A 20,643-nucleotide genomic window follows, 5' to 3' on the forward strand; every position below is an offset into this window, starting at 1 on the left:
CTTTTTTCTTTTCCTTCACTGCTTCTTTAACTTCCTGTGTCTACCATGATTTTCTGATTTTTCTATCCTTGCAGACAACCTCACCACATGCCTCTCTGGCTGAATCAATCAGGGTTTCTTCAAGGCTTACCACTGAATTTCCAAGGTTTGTTTCCTATTCTCAAACTCTTTCATTTTTCTTCAATAATCTTTGAGGCCCCATTGTCTTCAAGGAGTTTGAGTGTGTTTAAGACACAGTATGATGAGCTGTGTGTGTGATAAAGAGACCTCCCAGATGATTCTTTGACATCACGAGGTCTTGGGGGTAATAATAATTATAATAATCTTTGTGTATTTTAGTTCTACATTTCACATCTGAGAGCTGCTCCACTTTTATTTGCTTTAAAACTTTCTTACTTGCTATTCTGTTTCACTATGAAGTTCAATTTTATCCTGCTCAAGACTAAACAGTGATCACTTCCAATTTCAAATCCTCTGTACACTCTAGTGTCCTGTACAAGGGAGAAAACATCACTATCAACAATAACATAGTCAATGAGACTTCTCTTATTCCTTACTTCTTCTCTCCATGTGAATTTGTGCACATTTTTATGTTGGAACATGGTGTTAGCAATAAACAGTCCATGTCCTGAGCAGAAACCAACAGGTATTTGTCATTATTATTAGCTTTGCTCTTTTCTCCAAATTTTCCCAAAATATTTTTGTATGTCTCACAATCACTTCCTACTCTGCTATTTAGATCCTCAACAAGGACCAACTTTTCCTTTTTCATTGTGTCAGTAGCTTTCTCTAGTCTCAAAAAATTCTTCCACTTCTACCTTAGTAGAGCTTTCTGCGTGACCATAGGCACAAATAAGTCTCATTGTCCCATTCCCCATTCTGATATTTGCCCATATCACTCTACTTGAGACTGCTTGCCATTCAAGAAATTAGCCTCGTATTTAGTGTTGAATACTATGGCTACTCCTTCTTTTCCTTGATTGTCATTGCCTGAATATAACATTTTGTATTTATGGCTCAGAAAAGTCTCACCAGTTTTTGTCTTTTTTGTTTCAGTCACCCCTATTATATCAATCTGGTACTTATCTAATTCCTCAGCTAGCTCCATTTCTTATGTTGATAGAACCGATCTTCAACTCTGGTGATATTGAGTTGGGGTGTGCTTTAGGATCTGTTCCAGTAGCTAACTTTTCGCTGTTCGCCTTGGTTCCCTGGCAAAAACAACGGGGGCCTTGTTTAACTGGGAGACACTCCAGCCAGCATGAAATTTTGTCATGTTGTAGCATCATTTTTTATTTTGGTTTAAGCCAATAAGAATACAATTTGGTCGGCTAAATCCCAAATTGCCAGCCATCCTCGTTCGTTCAGTATCCAGGTAGATACCCAACAGGGTGCACCGCGAGAAGGTGAGGATTGGACATTAGGTCAGAAGCCCTGGTCAGTTCTCCACATTCGTTTAAAGGCTATGATGAGGTCTCCTCTCAGTTATACAGCTTTGATCCTTAAGCACCCCCTCATATATATGATCTCTGAGTTAAAATTACATGCATGAGTGATCATAATACATTCAGATACGCCTAACTAAACTTTCAACACATAATGTGATAAACTTGATCTTTTCTTCTTCTTCTTCCCTTCCAGTAATAGGCCTAGTGACCTGTTATAGTCTCTTCCCATTTTTCAAAGGCTGTCCTCTATTTCTTCTCCCCTGAAGTCAATATCTCTGTATTATAAAAATCGATGTATTCTGAAACAGATATCACCTCTAGTTTCTTCAAAGATATCACTATTTCTTTTGAAGTATAGTCTATTATATCCAGCTGTTTTGCACATGAATCTCATTTCAGTGCTTATCAGTTTTTTTTTCTCTGCTTGAGTTATGGTCCAGGCTTCTGAACCATATGTTAGGATAGGTCTTGCTATTGAGTTATGGATTCTTCTTTTTGTTTCATTGCTTATTAATAATATCTGATTAATAGTTTTAGTTATTCCAATATAATTGGTTAATTTATATTGCATGACTCTCTTTCTTATAAGATAAGTCGTAGCCTAGATATTGGATTGTATTAACCTGTTCTATAACATCATCATTGATGCAATTTTTGCTTCTAATTGGGTTTCGGCCTTTGAATGGCATGACTTTGGTTTTTGGAAGTGGAGATTTCCATATTGTATGTTTTTGCTATTTGCTGAAAAGGCTGCTCGCTGTAGTGAATCTTCGTTATCTTCAATTAGATCGCTGACAAAATTGTATTGATGTTGGTGTAATCATTTATGTGAATGCCAAAACTGGTAGTTTCCCTCCACTCTCTTATAATATTATTAATATAGATATTAGAGAGGAGTGGTGATAGACTACATCCTTGTTGGACACCTGCATTTATGATTCAGATTTTTGTGTGGGCTATCCTTATTTTAATTTGGTTATTGTTATATATACTGAAAATTGCCTTAATTAACTAGTTAGGAATGCTGTCATGTCTTAATATTTCCAGTAGCTTATTACAATTGACTTTATCAAAAGCCTTTTTATAATCGATGAATAATATATAGGTGTCTAAATTGAATTCTCTTCTGTTTTCTATCAGGAGCTTGAGAGTGAAAAAGGTGTCAGTGCAGGATCTGCCTTTACGGAAACTAATTTGTTCTTCTCCAAAAATATTTTCATAATATTTGGTTAATTTAGTCTTTAAGAGACTTGAATATATTTTTATATCTGGTGTTCAAAAGGCTAATGCCGCTATAGTTTTGACATTCATTAATATTTCCTTTTTTTTGAAGATGGGGACAATCACAGCATTTTGACAGTTTTCTGGTAGTAATTGGTAACAGGAGTACATTTAAGATCTTATTCATGAATTCTAGTAGTAATTTGATCTTTTGTAAAAATAAAAAAAAAAAATGTATCACAACCATCAGCTTTATTAATAATTCCATAAAATACCAAAGAAGATTTTACTGTATTAAGACTTACTGTTCCTGCTATAACAACGGTGGTATCCTCAGGTCCAAAACTACAACATGTTGGCTGAGCATTTGCAACTAAAACACTACAAAAAAGATGGGTAGATAAATAAATAAAATAAGCAAAATCTCTCTCTCTCTCTCTCTCTCTCTCTCTAAACACACAAACCCACACTTCATTCTATTTCATACATATTAACACAACATTCCCTCAACACTATATATATGCTAGTTAGCCAATGTTTAACAAGTAAAAAGCAAGTCAATAAGCAAAAATAATAATTTAAGTAATCAGTGTATATTAGTATTTAGCCTTAATTTTCTATCTAAGCTAAATACTAATATAAACTGATTACTTAAAGTATTATTTTTGTTTATGAAAAGAAAAAGTAAGTTCAGATCAAACAGAGGTAGTTGAGGTCAAATTTTCATTTTACGACAAATAGTTGGTAAATCATGGGAATATAACAAGGATCTATATTCAAGTTTTGCATATATTGAAAAACATATGAGAAAAGCTGTTAAGAACACTACAATTATATGGTGTAAATGGAACATTATACAGAGCAATACATAAGTTTATTAAGTCAGCAGGTAGAATTGAAGTAAGTACCAGAAGGTGGTTAAATGTAAAATCAGGTATGAGACAAAGGTACATACACTATATCTTCAGTCTTATTGAACATCCATATGGATAAAATTATGAATGAAATTTGCGCTAAACCTGATATCAGATTCAGAGATATCAAACTTCGCTATTTGCATTATGCAGATCACATTATACTCCTAAACAAATCCAGTGAGCTTCCAGGATTCTCTAACAAAACTGAATAACAGATATAACAAATTTGACATGCATGATAATGTGAGAATATTAGTGTAAGAGCGACAATGTTAGATAACTGTGTTAATGATGGGAATGGGAATTATCATGGAAATAATTACCAGAAGAGAACGATTTTGACTTTGTGTTCATCTGGTTCGGACCCATCAAATGTGTCAAAGATGTCAACATGTATAAGGCACTAGAGAAGAACAGAGATCTGGAAGTTGTCCAACCATGTCAAGCAGACTACAGACAAGAGTATACAAAAGAACATGCAGGTAGATTATTATGCCTGTACAAGAATGCTACGAGTATCAGAAACAAAAGGGTAGAGTTTGTTGCCCTAGTCAATATGTTAGGACCACAGATTGTAGGCATTAATGAGACCTGGCTATCAGAATCAGACATACTAAGGATACAATATTTTTTAGGAAGGAGAGACAGGATAGGAGAGGAGAGGGCATGCTGCTCATGATATCAGATGACTTGAATCTAGTGAAAATTGAGACCTATGATTGTAGTACCAGTATTTCATGTGCCAGTGAGTTTGAAGCCATCTGGTGTCAGGTGGAATCTTACAAGATCAAATACATAGTGGTGTTGTTATAGATCTGGTGGATCAATTGCTACCAACGAAGAAATGCATCACCAAATAAAGACAGTGGGCATGAAAAGAGTAATCATAATTATCCAAACATTGATTGGGTAGCAGTAAAATCACATGAGAAGAATGAAACCGAATTTATTAGGCAGTTGCGAGACAACTTCTTCAAGCAGCAGTGACAAATGGAACTCTAGGTCAAAGAGTGTTAGATTTGATTATAGTGGTGGAGAGAGTTCCAGTTAAAGATGTAACTTTTCTGCCCCGAGTTGGCGACAGTGATCATGCGGTACTCGCTTGGGAAGTGGCAAATTTTTGAATGTACCATTCAGAAAAGGTTACAGGCTGAATTCCTAAGCAGGAAATTACGACAAACTTAGGAGTATATGAGTTCAGTGCAACGCTATCGGTTGCTGGATGGGACGAATAATGAGAGTGCATGGGAAGTATTTAAAAAATACTTAAATGATGCAAAATCAGAATGCATCCCGTGAGTTCGAAGAATAAATAGGTTAGGAGTCAAATGGATGTGTAATCTTATTAAGCAAGAGATTCATAAGAAAAAAATTATATGGAAGGAATACTGTGTACATAAGGATGATGTCTGTTATGAAAATTATAAGCAGCAACCCAGAAGAATCACAACTGTTGTATGGAAAACTAAGTCCGAGTATGAAAAGAAACTGGAAGCTAAAGACAACCCACAAGAATTATCAATATGCTGCAAGTAAAAGAAAGAATGAACATGAAAGAATAACTCTACCAAATGCAGATGGTGTAAAGGTGAGAGATGCAGAAGAGGTTGTTCAACTAATGAGTGCCTATTAAAAGCTATCAACCTGGTGTACACAGCATTGAGTTCACTGGATGAAGAAACTCAGAACATATGAAGGGGAGGGTATTATTCTTATTCAGTTTGTTGCACAAACTGAATAAGAATTCAGCAATAGGGGCTGATTAAATTTGTTAGGTGGCCTGGTGCTTTATCTAAAATTAGTAGAATTTTGAAGTCCATATTCTTTTTCTTTGTGTAACTTTCTACATCAGGTACAAAACACTTGAAAAACCAATTTTCAAACATGTTAGCTGTAAGCCATGCAGGTAGGGTGGGCTTGTCGAGCCCTTTCATCACACGAGGATTTGCAGATCGGTTAATAAACATTGGCTTTGTCATGTAATCACCTGATGCATTACTACAAAACAGTAGAGTAATTCTATCTTTGGAAACTTTGAATCCGGGAACTGATCTTTCATTTTTTGAAATATAGGTGCATTTTGGAATTTTTTTCCAATATAACCCAGATTCATCAGCATTGAACACCTCTTCTGCACTGTAACTACCTTCTTTAATGATTTTTAAAAGGGCAGCTTCAACGTCTGCTGATGCTGATTCTCCCTGGATTTTAAGACTATACAAAGAAAACCGCCTTTTAAAGTTTTCAAACCAACCCTTACTGGCACAAAATCCATGCTGAGAGATTTCTTCTAAAGAATCTTGATCGAGTTCTTTTAAATGTTTATAAACTTTGAGAGCTTTTTGCTTAATAAGGTGTCCATCCAAAGGAATTTTCTTTTGAGTGCAATCTTCTATCCAAATCATTAGAGATTTCTCCATTTTTTCTATTAGAATATTGCGAACATTGCATTATCGGCAAACAACTGAAGATTCCAAGTCACTCCAAGGAGATATCATTAACAAATAAGTTAAACAGCAGGGGCTGAAGAACAGAATCCTGAAGCATATTATTGGCCACCTTCCTTTTCTGAGATAATGCTCCATCCTACATAACTTAATGATATCATTCAGAAAGCCAATCTTCGATCTATCTAATCATCTGTTATTCAATCCTATCATCAGTAGCTCATACACCAACTTGTCATGTGGTGATAGTCTATCAAATGCCTTTGCAAAGTCCAAGAATATTGTTATATGCGAATCTCCATTATCCATCGCAATCATCACCTTATCATAAAATGCAAGTAGATTGCTGAAACAAGATCTACCTTTTACAAACACATACTGAATCATAAAGAATCCTATTCCCATGAATCCAGTCCTCTATTTTATTCCTAATCAACCTCTCGAATATCTAATCTACAGTTGTAGTCAAGCTTGTCACAAGACATTTCCAATTACAGTCTAGTCTGTAATTGGAAACATCTGTCGTAGAGCTATTTTGTAGAGTTGTACTATTTTGCCTTCCTTCCATCCCTTAAGAACCTCCTCCACTACAAGACTTTCATTAAATTAACAGATAAAGGCCACAGATAACTCTTTTGCACATTCCTTAAAAATATGTAAAAGGACCTCCCTCGATGAGTCTTTTGACTCCTTGGAGGCCTGAATAATAATAATAATAATAATAATAATAATAATAATAATATATCATCCATTCCAACATCCTTATTAACATCTAATCCAATCAACACTTGATACATCTGTGATTCTTTCACCTCTAATTCTTCTAATATTGCACAGCATCATTTACACCAGTATGATAATTCACTCTGATAAAATATTGGGTTGGCAAATAAGTTCGTTTGGTTTATGCGTTAGTACAAGTTTACGCCGCTTTGCCTGTCGCTATTGTTGCACTACCGCACAACACTATTGTGCAGTTGAAAGGCGACATTTCACATAACCTTTCAGTGAATTTTCATTCGGCCTACTTCAGTTGCATGCGTGTAACATATTTTTAGAAATGGAAGGAAATAATGTACATTACCGGCATATTTTGCTTTTTTATTTCAAAAAAGGCAACCGAGCTGAAGAGGCCCATAAAAAAATATGCAGCATATATGGGGATGGTGCCTTAACAGAACGTGTATGTCAAAAGTGGTTTGCCAAATTCTGTTCTGGAGAATTTGATGTCAGTGATGCAGCTCGCAGCGGGCAAGGTCGATTTGAGTGTTGTGAAGGATATTGTTGACAAAAATCCGTCGCAAACAGTGCAGGAGATTGCTGCAGTACTGAACATATCCCATGCAAGCATTGAAAACCATTTGCACAAGCTGGGATATGTTTCAAAACTTAATGTTTGGGTGCCGCATGAATTGACTGAGGCTAATATGCACTACAATCTACATGGTTTGTTAAAGTTACTGACCAACCGTTACAACAATTATTGGCCTGACCTCTGGTGAAAAAAAAAAAAACCTTACTACATCAACGCTAGAGTCCTATTATTAATATAACTTATTAATTATTATTAATAAATTACTTTAACAAACCATGTATATTGTAGTGCAGCTTGTTTCTCTGTATATAGTATATATGCTCCAGAAGATGACCTTGATATAAAGGTCAAAACATCGAATGTGGATTTTTGTTTATATTAAACTAAAGTTTTACTCAAACACGGTAGTTGTCTCCATAATTTTCCAAATCGTATCACCGGATCACCATGCAAGCCTAAAAGAAAACATATTACTGCATACTTCATTTACACTTATACGGTATAAATAATTTGAAAACAAAACAGGTTTCTTACTTTTATTCCTATGAGTATACACCATAATTTTCCTAATAAATGAAATGCTTTCTAAAAACCTCTTTTAATTTTTCAATATATAATATAAATAACATGTCCGAATGGTTATGTGCTCTGCAACCATATGCCTGGGAAAGGAGTGTCCTGCGTTCGATTCTCATCGCTGACGTGAGGAACTAAGGATCTTTCTCAGACATAGCCAAGTTAGCCGGTCTTGGGCATGGACTGCAGGTCTCAAGAAACCTGTAGGTTTCTTGAGACCCGAATTTGTCCAAGAGAAACTTCTTCACAGCAGGAAGGTCACTGCATGGTGTGTGGTTACACGCCATGGCATAATTGGGCCCTACTTGCTGTAGGGTCCAATTATGCCATGGCCAGGGTCATAGGTGGTGTAACCATGACTTTGAATAGCAAACACTACATTGAGAATTGTGTTGTATAGGAAGCGTGTACAAAAATCATTCCATTTGGTGGACAGGTATTCCAACAGGATGGAACAACCTATCACACATCATGTGGTTCTAGAGCCTATTTTCAGAAAACTTACTGAGGAGCTCATTTCGAGGTTCACAGAATTCCCATACCCTTGATATTTTCCTGATCTCAAATGATGCCTTCGGCTGGGCACTATGTTGAAGGAATGAGTATTCCACCATGACCTGCCTTCAAACCTTGAACTAAGAGATAAAATTACATGACATGTCCAGAGATGCCCCAACTCTTGTTATCCAAGATGACAGAGAATCTTTGCTTTTCACTACGAAACCTGTCTTGAAAGACAAGGTCTCCATTTGGAGCATGTAATCTACAGTCATTAATGCTTTATTTGACCAAGATTCTCCAAATAGTTGTGGATGTACATATCATCGTGTGTAAACATATACACATTTCTTTGTTAATAAACTACTTTGCTCCATAAAATATATTGCTGGAGTTATTCAGCACTGTTTTTTTCGTGTCATACTGTATTTTCATATAAAGTGAGCCATCAGTAAGTGTTAGATGAGAAAGAAATTCTCTCAATGGCTTATCCTCCCCTCCCTTTTGTTCCATCTTGACTGGTATAGGCAGGCTGGCATTTTCTTCACTCGCTCTAGTTGTCAAGAACAGTGATTAGTGTTGACATACCTTTATAAATTAGACATCAAGATAGCTGTAGAATACATCGATCTTGATATATACATTAAAATTTGAAACGCATAGCATTTTCCTTGTTTTCAAACCAACTTCTTAAAAGGACCATTAGTGCTGCAGCAGTTGATAAAATGTTCATCAAAAATTTCAAAAAATGTTGGAAAGTAATTATCTACAGAAATTACTGAGCTTACTACAATGGTGAAGATAGCATTGTACAGATTTTTCCTTGAAGTACTGAGTTTAGTTGATGATCCACAAATGCTTGTCAACTTGCTATTGCCTTGGCACTGATTGAAAAAGACATCTGAAACAAAGTTGATCTTCATGAGTAAATGATATTACTAGCCTCGAACTTTTTGAATGAGTGAAATGCAGGGCTCACAATTATGGTATTTTCGAACTTCTTTGTCTGCAGAATACCCTAATTCAAATTCTTGAAGTTCTTAAATTATATAATTCTGGTCAATCATTCTAAGCAATAAGAAAAAAAAAAATCGCTTGAGAAGTAAACATAAATGATTCATACATTCTGCTCATAACAACAACAACAGCATTATTATTATTATTATTATTACATGACATCTCCAAGGAGTCCAAAGACTCATCGAAGGAGGGCACCTACTCCATAACTCTCTGTCTCCACCGCTCCAATCCACCAACTACAGCAAACTGCATCATCTACACATCTACTGCCTACCACCACTAGTATTTTCAGAGACAATCACAAGCATCCATGCCTACAGCAGGATTCGAACCCGCAGCCTTTTGGCTGGAGAGAGGATATGCTAACTACTAAGCCAACCAGGCTGGCAAACATGCCTCAGTTACCAGTCATTTAATGGAAACACGTAGTAGAAATAATAATATTTTTTAAATAGCTGTTTGACACATGTAAAGGAAACTAGAATTTATTAAATCTACTATACATTTCACTGAATGTAACATGAACATCATTCAGGAAGAAAGCAGAATTGGCTATAACATTTAAAATATGAATGCAAGAATGAGACATACAGATATATATATATATATATATATATATATATATATATATACTTCCACATCTCAGTCGCGAGTAGGAAGAAGCACTATTAAAGTTCCAGTGAAAAGAGGTGTAGTTATGTAATTAAAAAAAAATGATAACAATTCATAGCAATTATGTCCCAAAGCTTAGAAATAGGTATACAGTCTGTTTGATCAAGATTAAGATAGTGGTGTAGGCCTTCACATGATTCAAGAAATATATGATCAAATTTAAACCTATTTCAGTGCAACATCTTTGTTTGATTCTAGTGAAATTCGTGTCTCGTGTTGATGGCATGAGACACAATCGATGTAGCAAAACCATGACACAAATAGAAAATAATCAATAATTACACAGGCTAACAAAAAAAAAATTTTTTTTCTGCTGATTATGATCTGACACTTGTTTTTTTACTAATTTGGGTGCGCTGATTTCAAATATCAAACCCATTTTTCTCTGTCACGTCAGCTTTTCCTCTATGGCATTTTCTTTTTGCTAATTTGTAAGTTTTTGATAGTTTTAAGGAGGCAGTACTATTTAGAGGATCAAAAAAAATCGATTTTTTAATATTATTTTCTGAAAGTATGTACTTTTAAAAATCAGTTCCTAACTTTTTATCAAGAAATTCGAAAAATTCACGAAGATATAGTCTATTATTCAAAGTGGTGCGCAGATCAGAATCGGAGCGCTCACCGCTCTCGCTTGTTAGTAAATGAATAAATGCATAAGAACCTGCAACGGCACGTACTGGTGCTTTGAATGCGAGAGAGGCCAATTAACCAACCTAATACATTTAGGTGATGAAAAGTAGACATGACAACTGCCTAAAACAAATGAATGCTATATGCATCATAGCGGACAAAGAACGATCAAAATCAGTCAATCGTTAATCGATCATGAAAGTATGATGAGCGCTTATAATGTTTCAATAAAGTCTCTGGTTTTTTTGTCTTGTTAGTTGCATGTTAGTCAGCAGTGAAGAAAATACATCATGTCTACTACTCGAAATTGTGTCAATAGTGTAGATTCCTTCTGCTACATTTGTGGCAGCTTTACTGTTCCCAGTCAAAGGACAAATATCACTGATTTCGTTAAGAAAGTGTACTTTGCATACTTTGACGTAAAAATTGCAGATCAGGACAAGTCATGGGCTCCAAATAAAGTGTGTAAGTCATGTGTAGAAAATTTACGACAGTGGAGCAAGGGAAAACGCCAAAAATTAGCTTTTGGCATTCCAATGATTTGGCGTGAACCGAAAAATCATGTAGATGATTGCTATTTTTGTTTAGTTCAGACTTCTGGTTATAATAAGAAGAATAAGAAAAAAATTGTGTATCCAAATCTCGACTCAGCAATTCGGCCAGTTGCTCATTCCAATGAAATAGCCGTGCCAATTTATAAAGGACGTTTACTAACAAGCGAGAGCGGTGAGCACTCCGATTCTGATCTGCGCACCGCTTTGAATAATAGGTTATATCTTCGGGAATTTTTTGAATTTCTTGATAAAAAGTTAGGAACTGATTTTTAAAAGTACATACTTTCAGAAAATAATATTAAAAAATCTATTTTTTTGATCCTCTAAATAGTACTGCCTCCTTAAAACTATCAAAAACTTACAAATTAGCAAAAAGAAAATGCCATAGAGGAAAAACCTGACGTGATAGAGAAAAATGGGTTTGATATTTAAAATCAGCGCACCCAAATAAGTAAAAAACAAGTCTCATATAAAAGTCAGCAAAAATTGTGTTGGCCAGTGTTATCATTCTTTTTCCAGACTGCAACCCGATGTTAAAAGGATCTGCATATAACTTTAAAGGGACTTCTGAACAAATAGCAAGGATTCACTGCAAATATAACCTGTACACCACCTTCAAACCAGCTTGGAGGTTATCTTCTTTCTGACCACCTATTAAGAATAAATTATCACCTCTGTCCTTGCCTGATGTTTATCAAATACCCTATTTCTGTAAACTTTGCTACTTTGGACTTACTGGCCATTTTTCTGAGATCAGAATCCAAGAACATCAAGATTATATAAGACTCCTGGAATCAGATGTTCAGGCTTTGCTTCTAATGTCACTGACACAAGACACAGACTTCACTGGAATCAAACAAAGTTGCACTACAACAGGTTTAAAGTTGATTGTCTATTTCTTGAATCATATCAAGTCTAACCCCACTGCTCTAATCTTAATTGAACAGACACTATGCCTATCTCTTAGTTTTGGGAAGCAACTGCCATAGTAGGGGGGGGGGGTATGCAGACCAGATTTTTTGCATGGAGAGTTGTGAGTGAATGGAATGGGTTGCTAGAATTGGTTGCGAGTTCCCTGATGGTGAATGGGTTCAAGGAGAAGTATGATAAGATTTGTGTGTATGATGGTTGATTTGGGTCTCCTGCAGTGAGTCTCTAAATTCCATGGAGATGCCTTAAAATAATAATAATTCTTTTAATTCCATAAGTATACCTGTTTCCTCTGGAATTTTAATAGTGCTTCCTCAAACTTACTCAGCTGTTACTGAGACACATGGAAGCATACACATGCTGTATAACTCATTCTTGTGTTCATATTTTAAGTGTTGTAGCCAATTATTCTGCTTTCTTCCTAAATGATATTCATGTTGCAATGAGCAAAATATATAGGAGTATTTAATAAATTCTTGTTTCCTTTACATGTGTGAAACCATCATTTAAAAAATAATATTATAACAGCAAGCCTCTTTACCTGATGTGCAAAATATATATAATAATTATAACACACAATGAAAAATTAAAATACAATAAAATGAGCTATTTCTATCAAAAAATCTGAAACATAGTTACAAAAAAAACAAAAAAAAAGTGTTTAAAATTATATGAAAATTGATTAAGTTTGCAAAAAAAAAAAAAAAAAAAAGTAAAGATGGTGTGGTGTGGTTAATTCATTGATACCAAAGGAATAGTCTGCTTTGATTTGAAACATTGGCTGGGACTTTTTCAGCAGCTCTTGTTACAAGGAGTGAGTTCGCTATAAACATGTTGAATGCATGGAATTTAAACAGATTTTTAAGCTCACTCTCTCCCTCTCGTGCTTTCATTCAGGTAAAAATTAGATAATAATCACGAATTGCTTAAAATTGGGTTAAGTCACATAGTGCACATAAAATCAAAACTAAGACTGAAATTATACATCAAAAATGGTGTCTCTAATAAGCCTTTTCACAAATAAGGTAGATTAGATTATAACAAGTCTCCTAGGAAAATAGTAGATTTACAAAATCGTGCAGCAAGTAAACAAATATGGTAAAGTTTTAGGACAGGTCACTGTTTTTTTTCTCTCTCTCTCTCTCTGTCTTTTGTAAATCAGCCTGTTCAGAGATACCAATTAATGCCAACTACAGCATAACTGTGCTGTCCACTGTCACAAGCAATATTTCTTGTGACAGTGGACAGCATATCCTGTGACATATCCAGCATATCTTGTGACAGTGGAAATATTTCTACTAATATTTCTTGATGACATGGAATTTGTATCAGCATATCCAGAAGAGATGTGGTTGCTATCACTGGCAATGGTTAGTCAGTGATGGTAACCATGCATCTGGTTATCTGGGAATATAAATTAGCTAAATTATATATCGATTCTATATTAAATGAAATGTAAAAAAGAAGTGCAAGAAACATTATGTACTGCACTTGATTTCTATTTTGAAATCTGGCAGTATTATAATTTTGGCCAATAGAAAAACTACAATAAGGTTTACATTTACACACACATACACAGTGAGAGAGAGGAGGGGGGGGCATAACAACAAATGTTCTTTTTCAGAGGCTCATGCCAACCTCTTACCAAGACCAGAAGTGTTAATGCATCTGAACTGATATATTACTTTTGTGTGTTCTGACTGAAGCAGACTCATTTTGAATAACTTGCATCCTTGTTTGGATTAGCAAGCAATTCTCTATAGATAACAGTGTATTTTTGTAAGCTTAATCTAGTGTCTGTCCATGCAAAGCATCTTCCTACATTTCACTTTTTTAAAATAATTCCACTGATGGAGAGGAAATATTATGGGCTATTATTCTTTTACATTTTGAATAAATAAGAAACTGAGTAAATAATAATGAACGATGAAAGCAGCAGTGTAGAATATGTTTTACAACAGGGCAGTGTTGTTACTACTGTTGTTACTCAAGTTCTTACTACTGAGGAGAGCATTTGTCCTGACGAACAAAAGTGCTGCTGCAGTGATGATGATAATTTATCCAAGGATAAGCTGACATTAGAAATATCTTGATTAAAGGAAATTATTAGAAAATCGACCAGAGAATTAGAAAAAATGGAAAAACATTTAACTAAACTTTGACAGGATAAGAAAAAGGATCAGAACAAGAACAGGCAGGAAAGCACAAAACTTGGTAATTATAATATTAATAACAACAAGGTAAGGCAGTTAAAATCTAAAAAAAAAAAAAAAAAAAAAAGGTGATATGGTATGCTGATTCAATCTTAAAATTGGCGCTTGCCAAGGGCATCACCACTTCTTGTTTCCAGGGGGTGAAAATTAAAGATATGGCAAAAGTAATTGAAAAACAAAAAAGAAAAGTAAAAGAGATGGTAGTTCTGGTAGGTACTAATAATTTAAGTAGTGACAAATATAATGTCAGAGAAGATATTGAAAGGTCTTATATATAATTATGAAAGGCCTTTCATAATTTCAGAACTTCTTCCAAAATTCTAAGATTGCTACCCAAATCTATGTAGAAGAAATGGATGAGAGTTTTTAGATGTGCAGAGTGAGTTTGATGGCAGAAAAGACTTGTATAAGAGGGATGGCCTGTACTTGAATTCAAACACACATACATGCATGCACACATACACACGTGTGCACGCATCCTATCATGAATAAATACTGTTACATGCACTAGTCAGTTTTATTCAAGAAAGTTGGCATGCTGTAAATAACTCTTCTTTGAGAGAGATAGACGAAAGACAGTAAACATATCTCTCTGTGTGTGTGTGTGTGTGTGTGTGTGTGTGTGTGTGTGTGTGTGTGTGTGTGTGTGTGTGTGTGTGTGTGTGTGTGTGTGCGTGCGCATACATGCATACACACACACACATTCATCTATCTATCTAAAGTTAGTTCATATGCATATGAAAGCAAATCTAAAATTTGCAATGCACTGACAAATGCACGTTAGTATTTTATGCTCATGAAAACTTGTCACTATCATCATAATATCCTGGAATGATGCAAATACAGTAAACTATGATAGTACAACCCAAGCTATCTTTTTATTAGTTTTTTCAAGTGTTTTCTTCCAGCTTGGTATGTTTATAAATACAAATTTCTTCCCAGAAGCAAAATAAGATGTAGTAAATATCTATTGATGCAAAATTCAGATAACTTATATTTTTCTTTTTCATTTCCAGAATTTCTGAGTAATGTATAATTTATTTATTTTTTTATTACTTTATAGGATATTCTGTTAGAGCCCCCATAGCTCAGTCAGCATAAACGAAGGCCTTTGGTCGGAAACACCTGGGTTCAATTCCTATCAATCACATAAGGAACCCTATCTGGTTTCTTTCTACAAAAGGTGAGTTAGCCAGTTTCATACGAAGGCAGGGATGGGGGGGGAGGTTTCACCTGGAAACTCAACTTTTTTATCCCCCAGAACAGGCAAACCAGCCCTGTGAACACACACATAGATTACAGTCATGAATACAATAATAAATTTAGTTTAATCCTTTATTCAAGTTTAAGCAAACAAAGTTTGGCCCTGAAGTATCTTCAGGACTGAGGCAACTCGTTGTAAAGGTGGACCAAGCTCTCATCACTCCTTGTATTAGTATCACTCCCATAATGTAAAGCACATCTCCTTGTGGACATGTATAATGCTATGCATTAAGGGAAGGGCCACTACCCAGACCGGTTTGGACCTTTATTGAGGTCGCGTCAGTGGAGCCAGACCCAGAGATAGTGATACCAAGGCAGAAGCAATGGAGAAGTCATATTTACCTATAGAAGTTGCCAAAAGGTGTACCACCTTATTATTAAATTACTCTGGATTTAGAGAAAGATGTTGGAAGCTTTTTTCCACTTGGTTAGGCTATAATAAATTTAGTTTAATCCTTTATCCATATAAAGGATTAAACTAGTAAGTAAGCATATATATTATTATAGTCTAATCAAGTGGAAAGAAAAAACTTCCAACATCTTTCTCCAAAATCCAGAGTAATTTAATAATAAGGTGGTACACCTTTTGGCAACTTCTATAGGTAAATATGACTTCTCCATTGCTTCTGCCTTAGTACCACCATCTCTGGGTCTGGCTCCCACTGATGAGACCTCAATAAAGGTCAAAACTGGTCTGGGTAGTGGCCCTTTCCTTAATGCATAATATTATACATGTCCGCAAGGAGATGTGCTTTGCATTATGGGAGTGATACTAATACAAGGAGTGATGAGAGCTTGATCCACCTTTACCATGAGTTGCCTCAGTCCTGAAGATACTTCAGGTGCAAACTTTGTTTGCTTACACTTGGATAAAGGATTAAACTAAATTTATTATAGTCTAAACCAAGTGGGAAAAAAACTTCCAGTCATGAATACGTCCCAGCCACATATTATCCCAGCCTGAGCCCATATTAAATGGGAGGGAGGGGGGGGGGGAGCTAAGTCGTGGTGAACTACCCTGCAAAAATCTCACCAGGAACACTTTGTGGGCAAGCCTACAAAGTCACCTAGGGTTGGAAACGACTGAAGGGATAAATCACCGTCATAGAATATTCTGTAATATTTAATTGTATATTGCATAGTTATGTAATTGACTACATTTATTTTAGTATTATTACTATCCCAAGACTTCCTTGGAGTCAAAAGCTCATTGTGGGAGGCTCCTTTGTCATACACAACCCATCATACCATGTCTTAAATACATTCAAATTCTCTGCAGACACTACACTCTTAGGCAATGCATTCCAATCATTCACTTATTCGCCATGCAAAAAAACCTGTTTCTCACTTAATTTCTCACAGCTTCCAGAGATAACCTCTTGTACTCCACCTTTTGAAAACCAGGTGACCAAATCTGTGCACAGTACTCCATATGTAGACAAGGCATATATAATGGAACCAGAATCTCCTTATTTCTACAAGTCAGTGTCTTCCACATCACTGCAGAATCATTGTGTTGTCCTCAGAGTTTTGGCAATACCTTAGGCAAAGTCCTAAATTTTAGATACTTATTCACCATCATCCTAAGATCTCTTATTTTCTCCACCTCCAACAATATATCTCCAAAGAGAGTAAATTCTACATCCCATTGTTTTCCAAATTTCAAAACCTTACATTTTGCAACACCGAACTGGCATCCGCACTCCTGTTCCACATATACCCTTTCCTCACAGAGAACCTTACCTTACTGGCAACGACCCAGGTAATCATTTCATGGTCACTCCCTCCAAACAGAAGATTTGACACCTCATTTATAATGATATCCTCTGATGAGATGATATCGTCATAAAGACCCTCAAAAACTTGAGATATTCATTTTCTCTACTTACAGTTGTTATCTTGTCATCCTAATCTATATTGCCATAATTAAAATCACCCATAATGATTACCTTTTCTAATTTGCTTATACATTTCATGGTTGCTATTCTACACATTACCAGGTCTATAGCAATATTCAACTAAATATGTCATTATATTCACCTCTATCTCACACCATACTACCAAAAAACCACTGTTACTATTTCCTCCTTGCATCTCTACCTGGAATGGACATAACTCTTTTTCTATCATCATTAGCACTTCACGTCCCTTTGTCTTGCACACTTGTTCTTTCATTCTCTACATTCATGCTACCCACTTCTCCGTTAATAAGCACCACTTTCATTTCCTACACTCATGCTACCCACTCTCCTCAATCTCTCTAAATATTTCATACCAAAACCATTCAAATGCAATCCATCACTCTTATACAATTCAATTCTTTCATCCTTCAAATCATTCTACACATTAACAAGCTCCTTTCTATTCATGCATTTCTGCTAACATATTATTCATAATCCTTGCTCTTCACCTCATCTCATCACTCATACCAGGGCAACACACTGACTATCTTTCCTATCACACTATTATCTTTATCCTTCTCAACAACCTCTTGATATCAAATCTTATGTTTTTGTTGTTTCCAGTCAAGTTATTTGTCCTACTACCACAATCAACTCTTTAGCTCACTTACTCATCATATCTAATGTTTGAATCACTCTATTCATTTTACTTCTCAGAAAACAAACCTTGTTCATGTTAAAAAAAACGTTTAATTTTTAATTTAAACCTTGTTCATCTTTTCTTTTACCATACCACTAATGATTGAATACCCGTGCAATGCCACTTGCAAGTCTTATGTTACCTCTATCATATCTACATCATTTCCTTCTGTCTTCTTCACTCTTCCATACATATCTACAGTTCTCTTCATTTCACTCTATATCTGCTTTATCTCTTGCCTCATCTTCACCAACTCAGTTTTCAAATCTTGCAATATTTTTTTGCTATCATTCACTCTCGCTATTTTATTGTCAATATTTTATTTGTTTGCCATCAACCCTACTCGCCATCTTGCCATTGCACTCTGCTTTTCAATGTCATTATGGCATGCTTTATCATTATTTGAACTCTTTTGCTCGCTAGCACTTCCACACACTTTCTGAACATCTAACAACCTTCCTCAACTACCATTTCAGTTACGACACCATGTTCCCTACTCTTATTTAAACAAGCCTCATGGTCCATCAGAATATTGCACTTCCTACCTACCAACCCACACTGGCTCCTTCCTCTTATTCAGACTCTCCACATAAACATCCACAACATCTTCCTATGCACATACCACATTCATGGCACTGTACCATTTTTGAAAAATCCAAGCCATTCACTTTACTTGTCTTTCGTATCAAAATAAGTAACAATCTATGTTTCACCATCATTTTGTATCATAGCACTAACAAGAAACAATTTTAAAGTAATACTGCCTAAGAAATTTAACCAAACATAATGTCCATGCTCAAATATCTCACAGTAACACTATCTACAAATTAAACAAAATTATTCACACATTAAATATAAAATTTACTTATTTCGTCACAGCCTACATGATGACCAATGCTTAAGACTAAAGCAAATAAAACATGACTGGAATTTGAATCCGTGCCTAATGTAACGAGATATCATTAGTGCGTGGGAAATTGTGAAAGAATATTTGTTAGCAGCAATGGTAAGTCATATACCACGAGTGAAGAAGAGGACACAATTTGGAGTAAAGTGGATGACAAACAATATTAAACAGGAATTGCATGCGAAAAAGAGGCTATGGAAGAGATATAAGGAGACAGGTGAAGAGAAGATGCATGAAGAACATAAGACACAGGCCAGAAGAGTGACTAGTGTGGTAAGGAAAGCAAAACTGGAATATGAGAGGAGATTGGCCATAAGATCCAAAGAAAATCCTAGGGAATTTTTTAGCTATGTGGCCAGTAAGAGGAGAAATGACTGTGGAAGAATGATATTGTGGGATAAAAATGGGAATAGAGTGACCGATGTAGAGGACATAGTGGAATTGTTCAATGAACACTTTATTGGAGTATTTCATCCTACAGGAGTCAGTTTTAATGCGAGAGGGATAGGGCAGGTTAAAGGTTTAGAGGTACAGGAGGAGAGTGTGTTTCAGATACTGAGTAATCTGGATTTCAGTAAAGCTTTGGGACTGGATGGTATTTCACCACGAGTTTTGAGAGAACGTGCTAGGGAGCTGACAGTGCCTTTAACCTGGCTTTTCAATGAAAGTCTGGCTGCAGGAAAGGTGCCCAGGGAATGGAAGGAAGGTAAGATAGTGCCATTGCATAAGAGTAGTAACAGACTGGAAGTGTCTAATTAAGTGCTCTCTTGTTTTAGCAATATGCTAGCCTTTTATAATAAAGTTACAAGAACATTAGTTGAGGGAAAGGCATATACTGCAATTTTCTTAGACTTAGCGAAGGCATTTGACAGGGTGCCACATGATAAGCTGATATTTAAGTTGCAGCACATGGGTCTGGATGTCAGATTAGTCAAATGGATTCAGGATTGGCTGTCTGATAGGTATCAGAGTTGTGTATGGTGGAGCAGTTTCAAGGAGGCAGAGGGTTACGAGTGGGGTCGCACAGGGCTCAGTACTAGGACCTATATTGTTTAACCTTTATATCAATGACATTGCCAGTGGATTGCAAGGGGATATTCAGTTGTTTGCGGTTGATGCAAAGCTGGGAAGGATTATTAGTAATAGTGCAGATGTGGTAGCCCTGCAAGAGGATTTGAAATAAGCTAGATAGATGGGCAAATGAATGGGGGTTGTCAGTTTAATGCAGCAAAATGTAAGGTCTTGAGGTTTGGGAAACATCGATGGGATGCTGCATACTCTATGGGAGGAGTTATACTGGAGGAAGTAGGGGAGACAAGAGATCTAGGATTGATGATTGATAGAAACCTGAAATTTAGGGGACATATTGCAAAGGTGGTGAAGATAACAGAGAGAGGATTGCTGCAATTATGAGAAGGACACTGACCTGCA

At 35.7% G+C, this 20,643-nt stretch overlaps 1 protein-coding gene across 1 annotated transcript in view; it reads right to left on the reverse strand.

Annotated features, from left to right (window-relative positions):
* LOC150094128 (cytoplasmic dynein 2 intermediate chain 1-like) overlaps positions 1-13,500 on the reverse strand; it is a 193,168-nt gene extending 179,668 nt beyond the window's left edge. The window contains exons 1-2 of the mRNA XM_090412407.1: positions 13,406-13,500; positions 2,975-3,050 (exon numbers count right to left, since the gene is read on the reverse strand). Coding sequence (XP_090268533.1) covers positions 2,975-3,050; positions 13,406-13,500 — 171 coding nt within the window. The remainder of the gene's footprint in view (positions 1-2,974; positions 3,051-13,405) is intronic.
* Between the last annotated feature and the right edge of the window lie 7,143 nt (positions 13,501-20,643).

The sequence above is a fragment of the Typopeltis vanoorti genome, chromosome 22 (assembly GCF_054136105.1).
Source record: "Typopeltis vanoorti isolate ZY-2024b chromosome 22, IOZ_Tvanoo_1.0, whole genome shotgun sequence".
Classification (NCBI taxonomy): domain Eukaryota; kingdom Metazoa; phylum Arthropoda; class Arachnida; order Uropygi; family Thelyphonidae; genus Typopeltis; species Typopeltis vanoorti.